This window comes from Salmo salar, chromosome 03 (genome assembly GCF_965601325.2).
Source record: "Salmo salar chromosome 03, fSalSal1, whole genome shotgun sequence".
NCBI lineage: Eukaryota > Metazoa > Chordata > Actinopteri > Salmoniformes > Salmonidae > Salmo > Salmo salar.
In genome coordinates, this window is record NC_138293.1 from 45612501 (window position 1) to 45635297 (window position 22797).

Here is a 22797-nt window from a genome sequence, read left to right on the forward strand (position 1 = left end):
GCCTGGTTCGAATCCAGTGCCCCTGTGACAACAATTTTGGACCCCCTTGTGTCCCCCCTAAATGTGGAGTATGAGAATTTTTACATAACAAATTTTTGCTATCGTTCTTTTTTTACATCCGTTATTACACAGTGGCAACGCGGACCACTAATGATTATGAACATGGTCTTTTGCCTGCTAATGCCTGCAATGCAGTGAAGAAAACGATATGACAACAATAACGTCTAATGTAACTGGCCCCTCTAACAGTACAACTGGCCCCAGTTTGGCCCCACCAGTTGAAATGGTCTAGAACCGCCACTGTGCATGTGTGTGTGCATGCACATGTGTGTTTGTGTCAAACTCAGCTATATACAGTATAATGAACAACATCTGGCCATACTGCAAAGGTTTATTGTATTACTTTTCACTCCAGGAAGTATACGTTCACCATCTGGATATGTCCGAGACACACAAGGTGTGGGAGTTTGCTGAATCCTTTAAGATGCAATACCCCTCCCTCAATGTGTTGGTAGGCACCACAGACTTTTTCTCTCCCTCTTTCACTTTTTTATAGCTTTTTGCTAAACTCCATTATGGAGCATTGAGTGTGTTGAGAATAGAGTGAATATTGAGTAAGGAGTTATTGAGTGGGTTATGCTGTTTCTCTGTGTTGGTTCAGATTAATAATGCTGGGTGTATGGTGAACAAGAGAGAGGTGAACGATGATGGTCTGGAGAAGAACTTTGCCACCAACACACTGGGTAAGACTTACTGTCTACAGAGTGATCAATGAGTTGTATAGGTATAATTCTCTTTTTTTCCTCCTCTCCTTCCTTCCATTTAGGAATGTATCTTCTCACCCAGAGCCTCATTCCACTACTTCAGAAGAGCAGGGATGCGAGGGTGGTGGGTATATGCACACACGGATGGATACTCTAATTTACAACCAAACCAATGGTCTGGATATTGCGTGGGGATACGCCGTGGGAGTTTCTACAATAAAAATAAATATCTGTCAATATTGGCCAATATCCTGCAACATTGTCTCTTTTGTCCATTCTGGCATAGCCATCTAGTGACGACCACCCTCTCACCCCGTTCCCACCCCGTCCTCCCAGATAACAGTAACATCAGGGGGCATGCTGGTCCAGAAACTCCAACCTGATGACCTCCAGTCTGCAAAAGGTTCCTTTGACGGCACCATGGTCTACGCCCAGAATAAGGTAGGAGAGGAGAACAGCGTTCCAATGATGGTAGGGCACAGGAGGTTGATGCGACCTTAATTGGGGAGGACAGACTCGTGGTAATGGCTGGAGCGGAATTAGTGGAATGGTATCAAACATATGGTTTCCATGTCTGATGCCATTCCATTTGCTCCGTTTCAGCCATTATGATGAGCCATTCTCCCCTCGGTAGCCTCCACTGTGGTAGGATACCTTGCTTGGGGTTGCAGTGTAATGTTGTACAGCACACGTTAAGATTGTATTACCTGTGTGATATGATCGCTTTAGTGAGTGTCAGTGTGCTGCTCTACCAACTGTTTGGCTCAGTAAGTAAAGAATGGCTCTTGCAACACCAGGATTGTAGATTAGATTCCCGGGGCCACCCATATGAAAAATGTACACATGCATGACTGTAAATCGCTTTGGATAAAAGCGTCTGCTTAATAGCACATTATATTGTTGTCCCCTGTAGAGACAGCAGGTGGTGCTGACAGAACAATGGGCCAAACACCACCCAGCCATCCACTTCTCCGTCATGCATCCTGGATGGGCTGACACACCAGGTACCATGGGGAGGCATGGGATAGATACATAGACCACGGGGAGACAGGGGGATAGACAGACCAGGTACCATGGGGAGGTCAGGGGGATAGAAATCAGACACATTGAGTCATGTACCGTATATTAGGGTAGACACTGACTGAAGATACTTTTATACAGATTGAGTAATGTGCTGTAAATTGTAAACATAAGATTGTTAGTTATTTGGTGCAGTCAGATGACATCTCTCCCCCCAGCGGTTTCTGCATCTATGCCTCAGTTCCACCAGATGATGGGGGACAGGCTGCGTAGTGCAGAGCAGGGAGCTGACACTGTGGTGTGGCTGGCACTGACCCGTGCTGCTGGCAAAACACGCAGCGGAAAGTTCTTTCAAGGTGGGCACCAGTGCGTCGGTGTTTTTTAGTACCAGTGGGGCAGGGATCCCCTAAAATGTTTCATTAAATTGACTTGCGTTTACTTCATTTAATCAACTAGGGCTGAGCAGAAAATGCCAATGCATTCCCTGCAGCAGTCAGTGCACACTAACACTAATGGGCTGGGTGTGATTTTTTTTTTCTTCCTCAGATCGGCGGGCGGTCCCGGCCCACCTGCCCCTGGCCTGGACCCACAGTTCTCCCGAGGAGGTCCGGTCCTTTATGACCCAGCTGGAGATCTTGGCCCAGGCTGCAAAGCAGCCTCGCACCGACACACAACCCAGTTTTGACCCAACTTATTGAAAGGTCTTGTGACCCACCAGCACCATAAGAGTATATATATCCAGTCTCAAGCTACACCCCCAATGTAACCAAACAACCACTTTGATAAACTTTCTCACCTAACCAATTCTAATTGATTCAGCTCTTAGGAATCCTAACTTCCACTTGTCGTGCATTGATGTCAATGGACATCGACCCTGGGTGAAAAGTACTATTTATAGTTTAAAGGGTCAGTATGTGACCATAGACCTTGAGGTAGGTAGCTCATTCTGACGCTACAGTTTGAAAGTTATAAATTATAGTATTCCTGGTTTCTCATTTGACTCTTAAGTATCCCTAACCTGTTGGTAATAAAGAACTTGGACTTGAACCCAGATTATGGATCTGTCTGAATCTTTCAGGACACACACTTAAGAATTCAACGATTTTGTAGCTAGCCTGAAGGACCAGGATAAAATTACCATGTTTCAAAGTGGGTAATAAAGCCTTAATATTCAATATTTTTTTAATTTATTTTTTGTAGCAATCCACATTTGCCGTTTTTGTTTTTAATATTTCATTCTCATTTTTACACAGTATTGAAAACAAAAATAATGTGGTGCATTCACATCTTTCCCAAGGGATTCTTTAAGGTTGATCTCTACAAGGGTAAAACAGTGAAAAGCCTGAAGCTGGAATCCATACATGTTGAAGTTCTCACAGGGAGTAAGAAGAGTAGTGGGCCTGATTTTTAAAATCTACAAGGCTTCATGGATTTTGTTTGTACTTTTTTGCTTTTATTACTTTTATTTTTAGTAAAGGGAGGAGTCAGCTTCCCAGCATTTCTTTTAAAAGGAACTTCCCAGTCCATGCGAACAACAGTCCAAAAAACACCCCTCCATCTCTCATCCACAATGCTCCTCTCATCCACTTATGCAACGTAGGTGTAGACTTTACGGTCCTCGGGTGTCCGTGCCAAGTATTCTCTCTCTATAAGTCCTTCAATGCGCTTCTTAATGACCACGGGGCTGGGGAGGAACCGGGCCCGCAGCTGCTGGGTTACCTAGGGAGAGAGGAAGTACAATAGCACTATTAGACACTACACTATCATTTCTCTGGTTTAAAAGATTGTGCTGAAATGTCCGAAACAATCAAACTTCTGAGGAATTAGAAATCATAACATGATTAGTTGGTACTCGTGTTCAAAAGAATCGCCTCAAAGTACTTACTGAAATACTCCAGGATGCAAATTCCACATTCATAAAAATGAGCTGAGAAACTAAATCTAATATTGCCTCAAATCCAGATTTTAAATTAAAAAAAAAAAACGTCTCTTCCACACCTGGCTCAGAGTCAAGAGAAGCTAAAGGCAGAGTTCTCTGCAGACCCTGCGGGGCGGTTTTCCCAAAACAGATGAGGCTTAATCCGGGACTAAACATTTCAGGTATATTCTCCATTGAGCTAGTTTTTTAGGCCAGGAAGTTAAGACCACACCCACCTTTGCTACCAAAATGTTATGGCCTTTGTTCTTAGTTTAACATTTGTGTTGCTGTTCATGTCTATGTTTTGTGAGGACCCCAGGAAGAATAACTGCTGCTATTTCAGCTAATGTGGATCAAAATAAAAATCTCCACACCCACCTCCGATACCAGGACCTAAAGGCCACGCCCACCACCGCTACAAAGACATCAAGGCCACACCCACCTCTGCTACCAGGACGTTGTGCTGCATCTTCTTCCTGGACTTCATGATGCGGACGATGGCTGCTTCAATTTCGTGCTTCCTGTCGTCGTCTACCTTCTGCCGCGTCTCTTTTCTCTCAGGGTCAGACTCCCCCTGCTTAGCAGCGACTGGAGGGAGGAAAAGACAAATGTTCAGTACAGGTCATCAGGGCAAAGTCAAAGGTCAACATGCCCAGAGGTTAAATGAGGAATAGCTAAGAAGTTGACCCTAACTGCAGCCACAACAGCCTTTCACTCCCCAAACCAGAGTGGGAGACCAATGTGATACGGCCAGGTAGTTTTCAGTTGAATAAATTAAATCTCATTAGAATAACAGACAGAATATAGATCAACATCTAAGGCCCAGACTACACACCTGTCTGTATTTTGACTCTGTGCAGCTTGGAGGTAAACTGATCGTTGACTGTAAACACGTGGCCGTTCTCGATCTCCTTGGACTTGGGCTCCTTGGTGAGGACGCGCTGGGTTGGCTTGCCACAGGCCAGCGACTGCAGCGCTCGCACCAGCTCCCTCTCCGGGATGTCCGTCTCCTGCTGGATCTCCTACAGTGGGGAAGGGAGGGGGCAGAAAAGAGAAAGGGGGAGGATGATAGAGAAGGATGAGAAATAAAAGGGAAGCAGAGAGTGGAGTAAAACAATATATGGGAGAAGAGGATGAATGGGAGAAGAAAGAGGATTGCATTTATCTGTGAACACTTCCATGTGATTGAGACTGACAAGCCTATAAAGGTGTCTGGCTCTTACCTCGAAGGTGGACTTTTCTCTGTTGTTGAAGAGCATGAGGATGGTCATCTGGAAAGTAGAGACCTGCAGTATGTGTTTCCTGGTGTTCGAGCCTGTCACCTGTGCTCCTCCCACTCCTACCTCCGAACCATCCTCCTGAAGCGGCAGGCAGGTAGAAAGGGAAGAGAGACGAAGAGAAAGTGAGACAGGGTAATAAAAGTTGAGAATTGCCATTGTACAGTTTAGGAAAGCTAGCCCCTCCATCCATTTGTGGCAGGCAGGGCCCTTTACCTTCTTGATGAGACCGTGAAAGGTGGCGTTGAGGTCTGCTGAGCCCATGTGGTGCTGGAGTGTCAACTGTCTGCCGCTGTGTTTGGCCAAGTAGAACCTGCAGGGGGAGGTAAATAACTGGTTACAAACTATACTTTTCATCAACCAAGGAATTGGTTCATCTAGTAGTTGCATTAAAGAGGTGCATGTAATGCAATTTATTGTATTGTAATTGAAGGTGAAAAACAACAGCAAAAAGAGAATAAATCATACCTTCTAAAGACCTCAAAGGCATGTCTGGGGGAGGGGGGGATGGTGCACTTGGGCGTGGCCGACTGCGTGGGCCAATAGCCAGTGGTGAGTACTCTTACGGTGAGGTCGACGCCCCCTAGAGACACCTGTAGGAAACAGCAGACACGGTCACAAAATGACAAAGAAAACCAAGACACAAAAGGAGTCCAGGGTTGCATTTATTAAACATAAACAGGAGAAGATCAGATGAGTTTTATATCAATGTCAGTCTCGCTGATGACGTAAAGAGGAATTGTATGCATCATATCTTAAACCTGTGAACCGCAAGGTGTGTTTTTGAGTGATGCGTGTGTACTACCAGGTGTGAGTGTTTAGAAATGTGTACGATTAGGTGTGTGTTGTGAGCAGAGAGGTATAGTAGTGCAACACCGTCTTACCCCCGTGGACTGTAAGTGTTGTCTGAACTCGTCCATGGTGGTGTTGGAGATGCTCATGTCTCTGAACATCCCTTCCAGTTTAGAGGTGAACTGACAGCCACACTCAGTCTACACAGAGAAGAGAACACAGCGTAGTAAGTCATACTGGTTCAGTGATGGGATCAGCACAATACGGACAGTCAGGTCAAACAGCTACAAGTTCATTTTAACGCTAAGATAGAAGATTTAAGAACATCCTAAACTCCTGATTAATAATAAAAAGTAACAATGTAACTTTTTATTATTAATTAAGGGGGGGCTGAACACCGATTCAACGTTTTTCTGCTGCTCATTAAGAAAAATTTGATTAGGGTCTTGGGGGTGTGGTTCGATGTGGGTGTGTTAGGTTTGCATAGCGTACCCTGGCAGTTACTGGTGTTTGTCCCTCTTGAGACACCGTAGCAACAACATAGCCACGATCACTTCCTCAAAATAGTCAGAATTGATCTAAGATAAATCAAGAAATCTGTAATAAATTGACGTTTTTGCAGATGTCTTAGTCAAGCAATTTTACATCTAGCTAAGGTGTTTGGTGCAGAAATTCAAGTAAAAAAATGTGCATGGGGAAAAACTAGTCAGTGTACTGAGTATCATCATCAGTCTCAACTTCATCATCAGCAAGCTGTCAAACTCGTAAATAAAAGCACAAGCTACATGCTGTTTGTCAGTGCCCAAAATCACTAGCTAGCTAAGTTCCATCTCTGGGTTTGTCAATGAAGCTAGCTAGTAGGAACATTGAGCAGGCAGGCCACAGACGAATCGGCTCATCAAGTCACTGGCGAGTGGCGATGTGTGCGCTTTGGTGTTGTGTAGTTCTTCATAACTTTCTCACTATCTATTACCAGAGTGTGTGTCTGTCTGACAGTGTTTCGTAGCGAATCATGTTACAAAACAAGTCGAGGCGGGACAAAAGATGCTCACGAATGGGTTTAGAATGTTGGAATATGTGCGCATTGTCTCAATTCAAATTTTCCCAAAACAGTGGCTGACCCTTAGTTACACAAATCTAACACTCAGTTTTTGAATATGCTGACTTTATGACCAAAATGATCCTACTTACCCTTTTTAGTCAATTTTGGCACTGGAATAAATGTTTGACTAATATTGATGCCACAAAGAAGTTGGTTTTTGCATTCAGTTGCTCTTTAAAAATCGAATTCAGGAATACAAAATTCATTGGATAAAAAAAATGTCAATGTAATTGACAGCAGACTTGACTCGCCCTCTCCTCACCTTCAGCTTAGAGATCATGTTCTTCTCAGAGTCGTCGGAGACACTCTTGTTGGTGAGCAGCCTCCGGGCCAGGTGCTGTTTGTAGTACCTCTCAAACACATCCTTCTCCTGCATGAACCGGAAAAGCACCATGGCCTTGTCCAGGATTGACTCCACCTCCTGCTCTGTCAGCTGGAGATAATGTCAAAAGACAGAGAGGGTTGGGATATGCGTTTGAATATGGCATATTTCTTTTCCCTTTTCAGAAAGTACAAAAGCATGTTTTTATGTTATTGATACAAAAAGGATGTGTGTTAAGGCAGCAACAGATGCACTTCATGATACCCAAATAGTGCACCGTGTGGTTCTGGCCAGAGCCAGTGCACCGTGTGGAGAATAGGGTACCACATGAGATTATCCCATTGAAGTGTAGTGACGTAAAATTGAGAAGATTGAACACTATAGTGACGTACCCCTTTGACTCCCTTTTTGAGCTTGTCGTCGATGAAGAGGGAGAGGTACTCGGGGGAGCGGGAGTTTAGGTTGAGGAAGTACTCAAAGTCTCCTGCGATGGTCTGTTTGAAGAGCCGGTCGTTGTTGAACGACTCCAGGAGGAAGCGGTCAAACCGCGTCTTCAGGTCCAACAGGCCCTAGAGGGGAATCAAATCCAACTTTATTTAAAAGAAATCACAGCACACTTTATAATAACATAAACACAGATACTATTAGAGTCAAAGTGGTGCATGTGTCAACTTTCGGGATGTGGTAAAAAGAGTGGTCTGGAACATTAGCGTCAATGCTTATGGGGGTAGTTACTCATATTATTTTAAACACTTTAGATTTTAGGACTTTTAGTCCTGACTTTTTCCTGGTCAGGAAATACTCAGTACCCTGATTTGTTATGGGTATGTTTTGAATTTGAAAATGCCAGACAATCTTTGATTTTTGAGATTAGGCCCAGCGTACCTGGATGTAGTCGACAGGGTTCTTGCCCTCTCCCTCCTCTGACACCAGAGCCTTGCCCTGCTCCCTCAGGTAGGAGCTCATACACTCACACATAGTCTTCAGGCCGTTAGGCACACGGCTAAACAGCTTGTACATGCAGCCCAGGTCTGGAGAAGAAGAGAGTGAGGGAAAGGAGGAAAGAATAGATGGGTTATTAAGGAACTTCATAAATATACAGATCTACACTCAAAATTGCAATGACACATTACATTGTTTAAGCACTGTCAAATATGCACCATCTGTCTGTCTGTCTCTGGCTTTGCCACGGTTACAGCGTTCATTTGCCAGGTGAGCTTGCAGAGCTCAAGAGATGCATTTGAAGCAAATTAAACTGAACCTGTAAAGGCCCGAGTGATTGAGAACTTATTCATCTCCAACTGATTTATTAAGAGTGTTTGAGAGAGTCAACGCGTGTCAGACCATGTTCAACATGAACCACTATCTTTTTAAATATGCTGGAAACCAGACAGGCTGATAAACCACTAAGACTGGCAACAGCAACAAACCCACTTCACTGAATGAGTAGGTGTCCAAACTTGACTGGTACTGTATATTAAAAAAATATTTGCTGAAACATTGAATTTGGCATTAGTGCTATTAGCCCATAGAAATGAATTGAATAACAGATTCACTACTAGGAACAATCAAACTAAAACATCAAAAGAAAGTTTGTTCTGACATGTCGGTCCTATATCTGAGATAAGAAAGATCAGGAAACTATGATTTATGTATTTATACCCTTATTTTAGGCACTAAACTATCTCCATATATACTTCCATTAATTACTGGGGATCTTCAGACAAGTCTTGTGAGCGTCCTAGAGCAACCGGCATGCACGTGTTCATGAGACTCACCTTTCCACAGAGGGGTCATTATTTTGTAGGCCAAACTGTTGGGATGCTTTAGACGTTTCCATGAGAAGACAGATTTTGAGATGTCTCATGGTCTGACTCATGGTCTGACAAACACCGCTCTAGCTCTGCTAGTATTAGGTTAATTAGATTTCCAGGGCAGTGAAAATGTTCTAAGGTCATAGAACCGTGTTACATTTAGCCCCACTCTCCCCTATGCATAGTGCAGATTCCCCTCTTTTTATCAAATGCCATTAAAACTGCCGTTTTCCCACAATGTCAGAACGCATGTTTCCCTCCCTATGGCGCTCGCAACTTGAATGCGCCTTGAGGAATATTTCTCAAAGAACAAACAAGCCAACCATGTAAATAGATTAACTATTCTACTATGGGGGTTCCAGTTTACATTTTGGCCACTAGATGGCAGCAGTGTATGCGCAACGCTTTAGACTGATCCAATGAACCATTGCATTTCTGTTCAAACAGTTGTCAAGTCTGCCCAAATGTGCCTAATTGGTTTATTGATACATTTTCAAATTCATAACAGTGCACTCTCAAACAATAGCATGGTATTCTTTCACTGTAATAGCTACTGTAAATTGGACAGTGCAGTTAGATTAACACAAATTTAAGCTTTCTGCCCATACATTTCTTTATGTCCTGAGAAATTCTCTTGCTACTAACAACCTCATGCTAATCACATTAGCGCACGCTAACTTAACTATCCCGTGGGGGGCGGGGTCACCAATCCCGTAGATGTGAAATAGATAAACTATTCTACTCTATTATATTCATTACTTGTTTTGTTTGCAGAGAAAGTAAATGTTGACTTTTCTAGCATCTTCAAAGTGCGACTGCAGAAATATTTTCTCATGTTCCATATTTTTTGGGGCGAGGCGGCAACAATTGTGCAGCTAAATTACTGCAGTGGAAATACTGCCTCACAGACTCAAACACACACCACTCTCAACTCCCAACTTTAAAAACAAACAGAATTTGGTGCCTAAGGAGCACTAGAAATATATCATTTTTAAATATAGTTTAGGCTTACAGTAGGCCTATATGAATCCTAACTTTGAAGCACATCTCATGAGTAGCAGACCCGTTTCCTTTCTTACTGTGCCAATCAAATTTGCCTAGACCTACTGTCAAGCTAGAAGCTTTTTTAGCTAGCAGCTTTTTTAGCTAGCTATATAACATGACTGAGCATTGTTGTTGGTTATCAAACCAATAATTAGCGACCCGGGATTAGTTTAAAACGGCCCGAGACATGTTTTGTGAAATTAAATTAAATCAGAGAGAAATCACGCAGGAAGATAAAAGGAATAATATGGTTCATATATATTTTCTTCCGGTTTGAAATGTTTGCTTTGCTGTAAAGCTGCACGCATGCCCGTCACAAAGCTGTGCTCCATGTTCCTCTCGGTCACTCAGAGGCTGCATGACAGCAAATTTGCAATTGCAAAGCCTACGCAGACTGCCTGTGCTCTTGTTTATACCAGGCGATGACTTTGCACGCTTTGCGCACTGCTCCAATATATAACATTTACAAATATAACATCAGGGTCTGCATCCCCGCTTGCCATTACGGCTGAATTAGATTTTTTTTTTAAACTGATGGAGGAATGGATGCGCAGGAAGAGCAGACAGAGAAGCAGGTGAGTGATGGTTGGAAGGGGATGCAGCTGTTGGATTACAGCTGCTACAAGTGAGATGCGCATGAAAGTGAAGTGGACATAAATTTGACTGGCACATACAAGAGACTTGTTGCTAAAATGTATCTTCTCCTTTCCCCCCTTCTGATAACCAGGTGTCTGGCACACACATATCAGTGTGGATGACGGATCACCACCTCAAGCTGAACCTCGGCAAGACGGAGCTGCTCTTCCTCCCGGGGAAGGACTGCCCTTTCCATGATCTCGCCATCACGGTGGACAACTCCATTGGGTCCTCCTCCCAGAGTGCTAAGAGCCTCGGCGTGACCCTGGACAACACCCTGTCGTTCTCCTCTAACATCAAGGCGGTGACCCGATCCTGTAGGTTCATGCTATACAACAGAGTACGACCCTGCCTTACACAGGAAGCAGCGCAGGTCCTAATCCAGGCACTTGTCATCTCCCGTCTGGATTACTACAACTCCCTGTTGGCGGGGATCCCTGCCTGTGCCATTAAACCCCTACAACTCATCCAGAACGCCACAGCCCGTCTGGTGTTCAACCTTCCCAAGTTCTCTCACGTCACCCCGCTCCTCCGCACACTCCACTGGCTTCCAGTTGAAGCTCGCATCTGCTACAAGGTGCTTGCCTACGGAGCTGTGAGGGGAACGGCACCTCCGTACCTTCAGGCTCTGATCAGGCCCTACACCCAAACAAGGGCACTGCGTTCATCCGCCTGCTGGCCCCCCTACCTCTGCGGAAGCACAGTTCCCGCTCAGCCCAGTCAAAACTGTTCGCTGCTCTGGCACCCCAATGGTGGAACAAGCTCCCTCACGACGCCAGGACAGCGGAGTCAATCACCACCTTCCGTAGACACCTGAAACCCCACCTCTTTAAGGAATACCTGGGATAGGATTAAGTAATCCTTTTAACCCCCCCCCCCCAAAAAAAAGATATAGATGTACTATTGTAAAAGTGGTTGTTCCACTGGATATCATAAGGTGATTGCACCAATTTGTAAATCGCTCTGGATAAGATGCTAAATGACGTAAATGTAAAATGTATCATGACATTTTGGTACCGTGATACCGTGCAACACTATTGGATAACATGCTTGACTCAATCTTATTAAGATCACCCTCAGCCCAGGGTCCAAATTCACAAAGTCTCAGAGTAGGAATGTTGATATAGGATAACTTTTCCCTTTCAGATCATAATGAATTTGATAATATGGACAGGAGAAACTGGTAATAGATCAGCAGTCCTACATTGAGACGCTTTTTGAAAATGGGCCCAGGTCTCCAGAAATAATTCACACAGTTCTCATTAGTTAGGATTATAAGGCAATTCAGTTTTAATCCATCTTAATCTGATGCCTGTAAAACAAGCATGTTTACCTTCGGTCTTGCCGTTCTTGAGCATGTGGACCAGGCCAGAGTTCTCCATCTCCACGATGGTCTTCATGTGTTTGGAGATGAGCTCCCGCTCCACCACCTTGACAATGGGCTCCTCTGTGGATTTATCCAGGCAGTGCAGCACCCGCTCTATCTCCTCGTTGATCCTGGCCTCCACCTTTTTGATGTACACACTGGCACTGTTCTCCGCTAGGAACTTCTGGCTCTCCATCTAAAGAGGGGATAGATTAGCAGAGCATGTTTGAGGATCATGATGTTGGGGTTATTCAGACACTCTTGGAGGACAGAAAGGAAGATGATAGAAGGTATGTAATCAGGGCAGGAAAATCTGTTTTTACTAGGGAACAGGGCAGTTCCTATATAAAATGGCAGATAAATGTCAGAAATGCAGGAAATCACATCCCCGGCTATCAAAATGACTAAGCCCGCAAAGAACGTAGTCCGTGTGAAAGGATGCATCATTAGGCCATCAAAATTTGCATGACCACAAACAAAGATGTCACACCTACATGTTGGAGAAAAAAATAAAATAAAAAAATAAATAAAAATAAAATCGCTATTTTGGGTTAGGAGAGTGCGAAGTGTCACTGACTTAATGAATCTTAACGTTTTGTAATAGCTTGGTTAAGTTTTTGTTTTAGCATCCATGACAACATCAAACAACCTCAGCAGATTTGTCCAATCACAATAACAACTAAACATTTTTTTTTAAGTGTTGCCCAACCTACCTGGAAGAATTCTGCAGACATTTCTAAGAAGGGGGCCTCAAAGTCTTCCTCGTACACAGTCCTGCCCTCCAGGCCGAGAATCATCAGCATCTGACAGGCGTTCCTGATCGCTCCCCTGTACACGCGCACATTTTTATTTTATTTTTAAAGCAATAACGCTTGACTCAACTACATGAGTAAAAACCATCTGTATAGCACTTTGTGACATAAATACATTTCATTTAATAAGGTTTGAGTTTTATGATTCCTTACACAACCACATAGATTCTTCAAAAGAGATCACATTGACTCAACTACAAGTAAAAACCACATGCCAGAGCGGTCATGGTGTGGGTTTTCATGTATTAGGCTCGGCTGCGTATCTCCCAAGTTGAGAGCATACAAACAAGATCAGTGCTATATGAATAGGTTATGCTACTGCCCTTATGATAGGCTTACATACAAAACAGTCAAAGAAAAATATGGAGCAGTTTTAGAGCTTAAACCTTACATCACACAGCCAGCCATTGTCACCCAGCACATGACCTTCATACACCAGCCTCACCAAATAGCCACTACCTGATAAACAGTAGCAGGACTTGTATTCACAATGCATTGAGTAGGATCAGCCCCCTCCCCCCCGACATACTCAACATGATCTGTAAGGAAAAACTGATCCTAGATCAGCACTCATACTCTGACAATTTGTGAATAGAGGGCCAGATCTTTTTGTTAGACAGACCCTAGAATAGTCCGTACCTATCAACCACCTCTCCCTTCCTCTCACGTGCGATCATGTCCAGCAGGGTCTGGCGGAGGTGGTCTCGGATGCAGCCGTAGCGCACCACCTGGTCTCTGAAGATGATCAGGCCCAGGTTGTACACATTCTCCACGTTGTTCTGCTGCACGTAAACCCGGTCCTGGAGTGGAGTAGAACACGGAGATAAGTTTCAATGGAACACATTTGACTATTTCATTGTCCTCCAAGGAGAAAGTTATTTGCAGTTAGCCAGAGCTTACTTTACGCAAATTAAAAGTTCAGGCAGGGGTAAGGGGAAAGAGATGAAGGAATCAGAAGAATGTCTTGTTTTCTGCTTTGAAAAGCAATATATGATACTGGATAGGCAGGTCAGCTTGGTCACACTAACCAATGCAAATCTATACTCTGTCCGTAATACATGAGAGAAATAGAAGAAATATGCCTGAAACCTCAGTTCTGAGTGAGAGGAAGAGCAACAAAAGAATCCCCTTAGAGAACTCTGCAGTCTCAAATGCAGCTGTCATTGGTTGTATTGAGTCATGTCCCCCCCACCTTTAAGGCGCGTGCGCTCTCACAGTAAACACACACCCTCGCACAACCACTCACACGGCCTCACTGCTACAGTAAATCAAGCAGAGTTCTCAAAATGGATAGATAAAATAGTAGCTCTTTGTTCTGCCCAGGGCAAACAGCTACTAGAAGGCTGAGCCTGCCCAGTGCCTGGCCACCGACCCGCCATGAGATGTAGAGGTGAGGGGAGTCTGCCAGGGTCATGCCATCATAAGAGGAAACTACTATTTACACTTCAAGGAAATACTCTAGGCAGCTTTCTAGAGAAGCAATAGTACTGATTAGGCCCATCTGAGGTTTTAAACATCTTCAGAATCATTCAGGACTAGAATTCAGGAATTCTGCAGATTCATTCAAATCATGCATATTTTCCAGCATATCCCCGCTGGATATGCTGGTTTTGCTTCTTGGCAGGGTTGCTAGGGCACTCCAATTCAGTCTCACAACAAAATGGTTGTTCTTTAATGGTTAAATAACCATACGATAAGACAGAAAGCAGGCCACCTACCATGTACATGAGGATGTCTCGGATCATGACCATTGCCGTCTGGTGATCATTCCAAGCTTGATTTAATGTCTGCAGGAAGTTATTGTTTAATGAGTTGAGGACATCTTCTCGTACCTATGGAAAGACATGAGTATTGATAATGACAGAAGCTATATCATTGCTGAGACTATGTTGAAGTTCCCTCTAGACACTGATCTAAAGTCTGTTTAATTTACTTCCACCAGATGCCTTTCATGAAGATCTTCAATTGTGTTCTCGTACGTTTTCGCACTTGAAAACCATTCAAAATAATGAGAAAACTTGATAAGCTACAAGGCGGAGGTCACTTTCGTAGCGTATTATGGGAAATGCTTTTCGATAAGATAAATACAGTAGTGCATTGTGGGAAGCGTAGTCCTTTACTTTGTTGACGAGGTGCTCGGTGACGACCTCACGCAGGCCTGTGTAGAGCTTCTCGCCGTGTTTGTGCAGCACCATTGTGTAGGCGTTCCTGTAGAGCTCCTCGAAGCTCAGCCCGCTGTTGTTCTTCCTCTGGATCTCCTGGATGGCATTCTTCAGAAGGTCCCAGATGTTGTTGACATACTTCTCATCCATTGTCATCTAGGGGAGAGATGGCAGTAGGACACAATGGCGAAGAGAAAATTATAACAGAAAAGTTAAACCCTTTTCACATGTGTCCGTTCATTCTTACAAACTGTTGTTTCCTCGTGCTGCAAATCTGCACAGATGAGATATTTGTCAATTGTTTCATAAAAAGGTGTTGAAGGTTGTGAATAACAAAATCACCCACAAGATGGACCTGCGCTTAAAACTTGACTGAGCGACAATAACAGGGGAAAAAAACAAAACAGCCCATTTTGACTTCACAGTGACTTAATTGTGGCAGTTGGAGCAAACCTTGTCTGAACACATTTAAAACAAACAATGCCATTCGCCTACAATTAGGGATGTCTGTGTTGCTCATTGGTAGAGAAAGTGGAAGAAATTAAAGGTTGATGCAATAGAACATCAAGTGACTAGGCTAATTGTGGTCAAAACATTAGTATTAGGCATTTTGTGTAGGTTGTGACGGTACAACAGAAGTTAGATACAAAGCGCTTGATGTAAGCCTTGGCATTTTTTTTATTTGGAAATGATCAATAGCAGAATGTACACAGCAGGAAGTTAAATATCTGCATTAGCCTACATGAAAATGATAATAAGCGATGATATTACATAGCCCATCTATAATTTAGCCCAAACTACTACCTCTTCCCCTACTGTATTTATTTATTTTGCTCCTTTGCACCATATTATTTACATTTGAACTTTGAACTTTCTTCAAATAACAAATCTACCATTCCAGTGTTTTACTTGCTATACTTTATTTACTTTGCCACCATGGCCTTTTTTGCCTTTACCTCCCTTATCTCACATCATTTGCTCACATTCTATATAGACTTATTTTTTTCTACTGTATCATTGATTGTATGTTGTTTTACTCCATGTGTAACTCTGTGTTTTTGTATGTTGTCAAACTGCTTTGCTTTATCTTAGCCAGGTCGCAATTGTAAATGAGAACTTGTTCTCAACTTGCCTACCTGGTTAAATAAAGGTGAAATAAATCAATAAATACAAATTAATGCAGAAATGGTCCATCACTATAACAAACCAGTTGAGTTGTTATGCTAGCCTGCCCATATAAACACATCATTAATTCAGGAGAGAATGTGGTCGGGAAAAGTGTCAAAAGTGCGCTTTAAGTCACGTGGCTCGCGTCAGCCAGGCTAGCTGCAGGTATGCAGGCAGGCAAAAACTGCATATCCCATACCCTGGCTACATGTCCAGGTACACACAGACAGTGTGTGATCACTAAGGTTGCAAAATTCCAGGAACTTTCAATAAATTCCCTGGTTGCATTGTTCCAGATTTCCTGCTTATTCCGGGAATCCTCCAACCAGGATTTCCAGAAAACCAGGACATTTATTGAAAGTTCCCGGAATTTTGCAACCCTGGTGGTCACAGATGCTGCCGCTATTCCTGCAGCATTCAAGCTGTCAGAATGTAACACTGTGTGTGTGAAGGAGCAAGATAAGAGACAGAGAGCAGAATTCAGAGATGGAATACACTTCTGGCTAAGCCCAGGGCCCTGACTGCAATGTCATTCCTTCACATATGCTGCCAAATTCTGGCATCCAACAATGTGAGGCTCCTCTCACCACATAAAGACAACTACAGCATATAGCTCTCCATGTTTACCTAGTTCTGCAACATAGCAGGCCTATTTTTAAATATCTATAAATAGTCACATCTCCAAAAAACACCAAATAAACTTTGACAAATGGGCAAAGGGAAAATACTATTTGATCACCAAATAAAAGTACTCAGTAAGAGAGAACCAAACTCCACTCCGTAAGCAACGTTGTGTAATGCGTGTCTTGATCAACAAAAGCTGTTGACAAAAATAACCAAACCACTAAGTAATGTTAGCTAACATTAGTAGTTAGCTGTGCTCCTCAATTAGCTAACGTTAACCGTTTCAAAGTAGGCCAAGATAATGAATTGGTTCTGACAGACAACAGATTAGTGGCAGCTAGCAAGTCAAGTTATATACTTTACATTTCTGCAGCTGACTAAACTCAACAATTTCCGATGGAGTTGAGTGGTGATTAGTGTGTGCGGACAGCAGTGGCAACGTCAAGTTTTTACACGGGATTTTATGTGACGTCGGAGCTCCAGCCCGCCCACACTAGTCACCGCTCAACTCCATCATCCATTGTAGAATTGAGTCGGCTACCCTTTCTGGTACCTTTAGTATTTTCGGCTGGGTAGTTAGCTAGCTGCACAGCTAGGGAACAGTCAAGATTTGCGCATGGGTATCCTAGAAGTCTATAATATTTTTAAGAAGGGGTATTTGTAAAATCCTGTTAGACATCTATAATCCATAACTCCTTGTCCATCCACTGTATAATGTGCGGATATCTGTAAAGAAACTGTCTGAGACAAACTTTTCTCCAAACCTATAACTTCTGATCTTACGCATAGCCTACCACTGTCTACCACAGCCAAGTTATTGATGCCGGTTTGGAGAGAAGTTTGACTCAGAAGCTTTCTTTAGTTATCCACACATTATACAATTTGGATGGGCGGACAAGCAGTTAGGGATTATAGATATGCCTTCAGTAACAGTATTTTCGGAAGCAAGTACCCCTCTAAAGCATTTTGCTAGTTATTTTCCAGGCTCTAATTGAAGTCATCTAGGACAACCATGCGCAAATGCTCTAAATCCTATATAGACCCAGTCGGTATTAGATAGAACGTTGCGGCCCCTCCCACCTGTGGGGAAAACAACCTGTGGTTACCCCATTGGCTCACAGCAAATACTTTGCCTTTTTCAAACATAAAACATTTTGTCTGCTTGTTTTAGTCAATTGCAAAACTACATTTAAGCAAAGTACATGTCTAAAGATTACTTTCAGCATTGCCGCTCCCGAGTGTTCTCACTACTTAGAAAAATGTAATATTGTGGCGCTGCCCCTTTTTATGACGCTGCTAGCAGCCACGAGTGAGTGCTAGCTAGCCAAGCACTACAACACAAACAGACTATACAACTACTACTGGTGAGTGGAGTTACAAACAGACTATACTAAACAAGTTAAATGTCTTACCTGTGATTAAAATGTTTTCCCACACATCAGCTACGTGTAGCCTACTTCTACACCGATTTACGACATTTCCCATTTCGAATAGCTTGAAGCCACAGGACTCTTATCGCAGGCTCCATGTCCCTACGTGGGAGCATTGCGAACCATAGGTCTTGATTTTTGACCTGGTTATATGTACATTGAACAACACAGCAGCTTTTCTGCATGTTTTTTTATTTTTATTTTTTTAATCTACAACTCGGTTGGCTCTTTTACACTGGGGGTCAAGGGAACTCCTTATTGTGTGAGAGGAAGAGGAATATTTGTATGGAGGTCAATGCGAGTGTCATTTGTATTGTAATGGTTAGGTTGTTACGAATGCACTGGTATGTGGACGCACGTGGGATTTCAAATTTGGAAAAAACTACTTTAGTCCAGTGGACCCACCAATATAATAGATCATATTTGCCATGTTCAAGACAACTCGGAAATGTCCGACTTATAAAATCGTTGTAGAAAGATGAGGCCCGATTTTCACACTTGGATAGTACGTTAATTTTAACTCGGAGTTCCGAGTTTACAACATGTCATGAATGCACCATATCTATCCTCGCAAACTGGCTAACTAACTTAACAACTAACGTTAGCTATCTAACGTTGGTCAGGCTGAATGATAATCAAAACAACCTTCGCTAGCTACATTTCAAGTGACATCTCGAGTTAGCTAGTTACTATGACTGGCGAACTTGGTAGGCTAGCTAGCTAGCTATGTAGCAAAGTTAAGGTTAACCTGGCAACTTGTTTGTTAGGTACCGTTAGATAGTTGACATACTGTAGGTTAGTTAGCCAGCTAGCCATGTAGGTAGCCAGTTAGCTACGTTAATCTGAGAACTAGTTAAGTTAGCTAGCTGGTTGACAGGTTTGTCAGCAACACTGCAAGTTAACTAACGTACACTAGTAGCTAGTTAGTGTATATTTCCCAGTTTGCACAAATAGCTAACATAACCCGATCGACTCAATGCTTATCAGGCTAGCTAGCAAGCCAACGAGCGATTATTAATCAACGAAATAGGACGTTTTGTTAGCTGACAGTGAAACCTATTTGCTCAGTTAGTCTGGCCTATCTTTAGCATCAAACAGCTAGCAAGTGACATCCCCGGTACTCGCGTCTCAGCGTTCCCGGCCAGTAACGTTACTTACAGGAAAGGCTCTTATCCTCATCTTGGTGTCTTTCTTGACGCCGCCTTTGAGGTTGGACATGATTAGTTAGTACGTCCGTCGTCTCTAAGTTAACATGAAATACTATTTTAGGCTGCAACAGGGAGGCCTTCAAATGCAAAGTGGTAAAGATCTCCCTCGACCTTCCCCTTGGGTTTGGGTCCGTCTCTCTGCGCTGTTGTTGTCACTCTTCTCTCAAATTTTGCCTAGCTTCTCTTGCAGTGATGGCGGACAACAATCTTCTACTGCGCAGTGTTAACGGCGCACCGAAATCACGCGAGATTAACTGTCGAAAAAATAAATTCACAAAAAGATACAGAACGTTCATCCTCCTCATTCAACAAGTTGGAACTATGTCCAATTATAAATTGGAACTATGTCCAATTATAAATTGGAACTATGTCCAATTATAAATTGGAACTATGTCCAATTATAAATTGGAACTATGTCCAATTATAAATTGGAACTATGTCCAATTAAAAATTGGAACTAAGTCCAATTATAAATTGGAACTAAGTCCAATTATAAATTAGAACTAAGTCCAATTATAAACTGGGTGGGTCGAGCCCTGAATGCTGATTGGCTGACAGCCGTGGTACATCAGACCATTTACATTTTAGTCATTTAGCAGACGCGCTTATCCAGAGCGACTTACAGTGGTGAATGCATACATTTCATGCATTTTTTTTGTTTGTACTGGCCCCCCGTGGGAATCGAACCCACAACCCTGGCGTTGCAAACACCATGCTCTACCAACTGAGCCACAGGGAAGACCATATACCATGAGTATGACAAAACATGCATTTTTACTGCTCTTTTTACTCCACTACATTCCTGAAGAAAATAATGTACTTTTTACATTTTCCCTGACACCCAAAAGTACTCGTTGCATTTCAAATGCTTAGCAGGACAGGAAAATGATCCAAGTCACACACATCAAGAGAACATCCTTGGTCATCCCTTCTGCCTCTTATCTGGCAGACTCACTAAACACAAATGCTTTGTTTGTAAATGATGTCTGAGTGTTGAAGTGTGCCCCTGGCTATCCTAGAAAAAATAAAGAAAATAAAGAAAATCGTGCCTTCTGATTTGCTTAATATAAGGAATGTGAAATGATTTATACTTTTCTTTTGATACTTGAGTATATCTTAGCAATTACATTTACTTTTGATACTTAAGCATATTTAAAACCAAACACTTTTAGACTTTTACTCAAGTAGTATTTTACTAGGTGACTTTCACTTTTCCTTGAGTAATTTTCTATTAAGGTATCTTTACTTTTACTCAAGTATGACAATTAGATACTTTTTCCACCACTGGCCAATATACCACGGCTAAGGGCTGTGTCCAGGCACTCCGCGTTGTATCATACTTAAGAACAGCCCTTAGCCGTGGTATATTGGCCATATACCACACCCCCTTGGGCCTTATTGCTTAATTATAATAGGTTCTCACTGTAAAATATCAGATTTAACTAGTATTGACAATTGATGTTTAAATACAGTCTATGAAATTCATATCCTATTGCATTTCAGCAAATAGTCGAAATTGGGTTATCATTGATTGGTTTAATATTACAAAAATGTGCACATTTAAAAATCTAGCATTCTTCGCACTCACTTGCTACTTAACTACAATACCTTATTGAGTAGTCAGTGCCCATGCACTGTCTACTATGATGAGATGGCCAATAGGCTACAGTCTCAATCACATAACCGATCGCCTACTATTTTGTTGTGTTTAAATAGGCTACCAGTGTGTATGTGTATGTGACATGTACCATGCATATACCTACATACAACAAGACACTGTGCTAATGTAAACTGAGGGGTATTGTGATGTTACTAGGCCTAATAGTATGAAAGTGTAGGATCTGCAGTTTCTGTCCATGTTTCCCATGGGACCCTAAGTCAGGATCGGGGAGTAACTGATTACATGTTATCAATTACATGTAATCCAACTACAAAAAAAACGAACTATAATCAGTTACGTTACCAGCAGAAATATTTTGCAGGTTTGCAGGGGAAAAATACATCAGAGACCACTATGATGACACACCAAGTGCGTTTGATAGATCCTTTTTGTTTTCTTTATAATGCCCTTTAAGGGGAAAGTAATCCAAAAGTAACTGAAAATAATCAGATTATGTTACTGAGTTTTTGGGTAATCCAAAAGTTGCGTTGCTGATGACAATTTTGGACAGGTATGTAGTAAATGTAAAATATTACATTTAGAAAGTGATCTACTCAACCCTGCTCTAAATATTACAATTTTATTTTTCAATACTTTAACTTGACCAAATGGCATCAGAACATCAAGATGAAATATATTTAGAATTTTGTTCCAGCAATACAGTACATTAAAACTAAAAGCAGAATAATCTAGCTTGGTGGACACCCTAGGAACCAGGTGTCTATACTTCAACAGCAAAGTTAGATAAGACGGAAGTTCATGAAGTAGGGCCTTATAAACAAAAAGGGAGTAATATAGATATCTACGTGTCTTTAGCATAGTCCAGACAACCTTTTGACACAGGATGCAGTAATGAGTATCACAACTGTCACCTGTAACAAAACAAAGGGGCACTATGGTAGATGGCATCCAAAGGTTTAAGAGCAGAAGCAGCTGCACTTTGATAAATAATATCACCATAGTCAAGAATAGATAAAAGGTTCACTGAATAATTTGCTTCCTACTGCTAAGAGGAAGGCACAATCTGTTTCTGTAGAGAAAGGCAACTTTAAATCTTAGCTTCTTAACCAGATCATCTATATGTTTTTTAAACTTCAAATCTTTATCAATCCAAATGTTGTTGTCATGTGGTGTTGCTACCATGCTGTATTTCCATGTGGTGCTGCCATGCTATGTTGTTGTCTTAGGTCTCTCTTTATGTAGTGTTGTGGAGTCTCTCTTGTTGTGGTGTGTTTTTTTTTAATTATTTTTTTATTTTTTTAGTCATTTAGCAGACGCTCTTATCCAGAGCGACTTATAGTAGTGAATGCATACATTTCACTTTTTTTTTTTTTCTGTGCTGGCCCCCCGTGGGAATCGAACCCACCCTCAATGGTGTTGCAAACACCATGCTCTACCAGCTGAGCTACAGAGAAGGCTACAGAGCTACAGAGAAGGCTGTTTTGTCCTATATATATTTTTTTTATCCCAGCCCCCTCCCCTCCCCGCCGTTGCCCTGTTGCCTTTTGGTAGGCCGTCATTGTAAATAAGAATTTGTTCTTAACTGACTTGCCTAGTTAAATAAAGGTTAAATGAAATAAATACAAATGTATATGCAGGAAAACGTTTGATTGGAGAACCATTTAATGAGTGAACATGTAGTTCATCTGAAATATTCTTCAGAGAGTTTGAAAACACCA

The 22797-nt window shown here is 42.3% G+C and overlaps 2 protein-coding genes across 2 annotated transcripts in view; one reads left to right on the forward strand and one right to left on the reverse strand.

Annotated features, from left to right (window-relative positions):
- Positions 1 to 2837, forward strand: part of dhrs12lb (dehydrogenase/reductase (SDR family) member 12-like b) — a 4412-nt gene extending 1575 nt beyond the window's left edge. The window contains exons 4-10 of the mRNA XM_014192086.3: positions 416 to 511; positions 662 to 743; positions 827 to 888; positions 1101 to 1205; positions 1678 to 1768; positions 2003 to 2140; positions 2331 to 2837. Coding sequence (XP_014047561.1) covers positions 416 to 511; positions 662 to 743; positions 827 to 888; positions 1101 to 1205; positions 1678 to 1768; positions 2003 to 2140; positions 2331 to 2482 — 726 coding nt within the window. The 3' untranslated portion in view covers positions 2483 to 2837. The remainder of the gene's footprint in view (positions 1 to 415; positions 512 to 661; positions 744 to 826; positions 889 to 1100; positions 1206 to 1677; positions 1769 to 2002; positions 2141 to 2330) is intronic.
- Positions 2838 to 2954: 117 nt separating this feature from the next.
- Positions 2955 to 19663, reverse strand: LOC106600593 (cullin-3). The gene is made up of 16 exons (XM_014192069.3): positions 19409 to 19663; positions 14988 to 15185; positions 14586 to 14699; positions 13507 to 13667; positions 12769 to 12883; positions 12023 to 12251; positions 8081 to 8226; positions 7588 to 7764; positions 7136 to 7306; positions 5864 to 5971; positions 5448 to 5572; positions 5196 to 5292; positions 4926 to 5060; positions 4538 to 4724; positions 4145 to 4290; positions 2955 to 3503 (listed from the first exon to the last, which is right to left on the reverse strand). The coding sequence occupies exons 1-16, from the start codon at positions 19466 to 19468 to the stop codon at positions 3372 to 3374; spliced, it is 2301 nt and encodes a 766-aa protein (XP_014047544.1). The 5' UTR covers positions 19469 to 19663; the 3' UTR covers positions 2955 to 3371.
- Between the last annotated feature and the right edge of the window lie 3134 nt (positions 19664 to 22797).

What these genes read in the sequence shown, in the direction of transcription:
- LOC106600593 (XM_014192069.3), bottom strand. Translation starts at nt 19,468, where the DNA reads ATGTCCAACCTCAAAGGCGGCGTCAAGAAAGACACCAAGATGAGGATA. An exon ending in TGTCTGCAGAATTCTTCCAG is followed by an intron (nt 12,252 to 12,768) that starts GTAGGTTGGGCA and finishes TCCCCTCTTTAG; the next exon opens with ATGGAGAGCCAGAAGTTCCT. An exon ending in GCCTTTGAGGTCTTTAGAAG is followed by an intron (nt 5,293 to 5,447) that starts GTATGATTTATT and finishes CTCCCCCTGCAG; the next exon opens with GTTCTACTTGGCCAAACACA.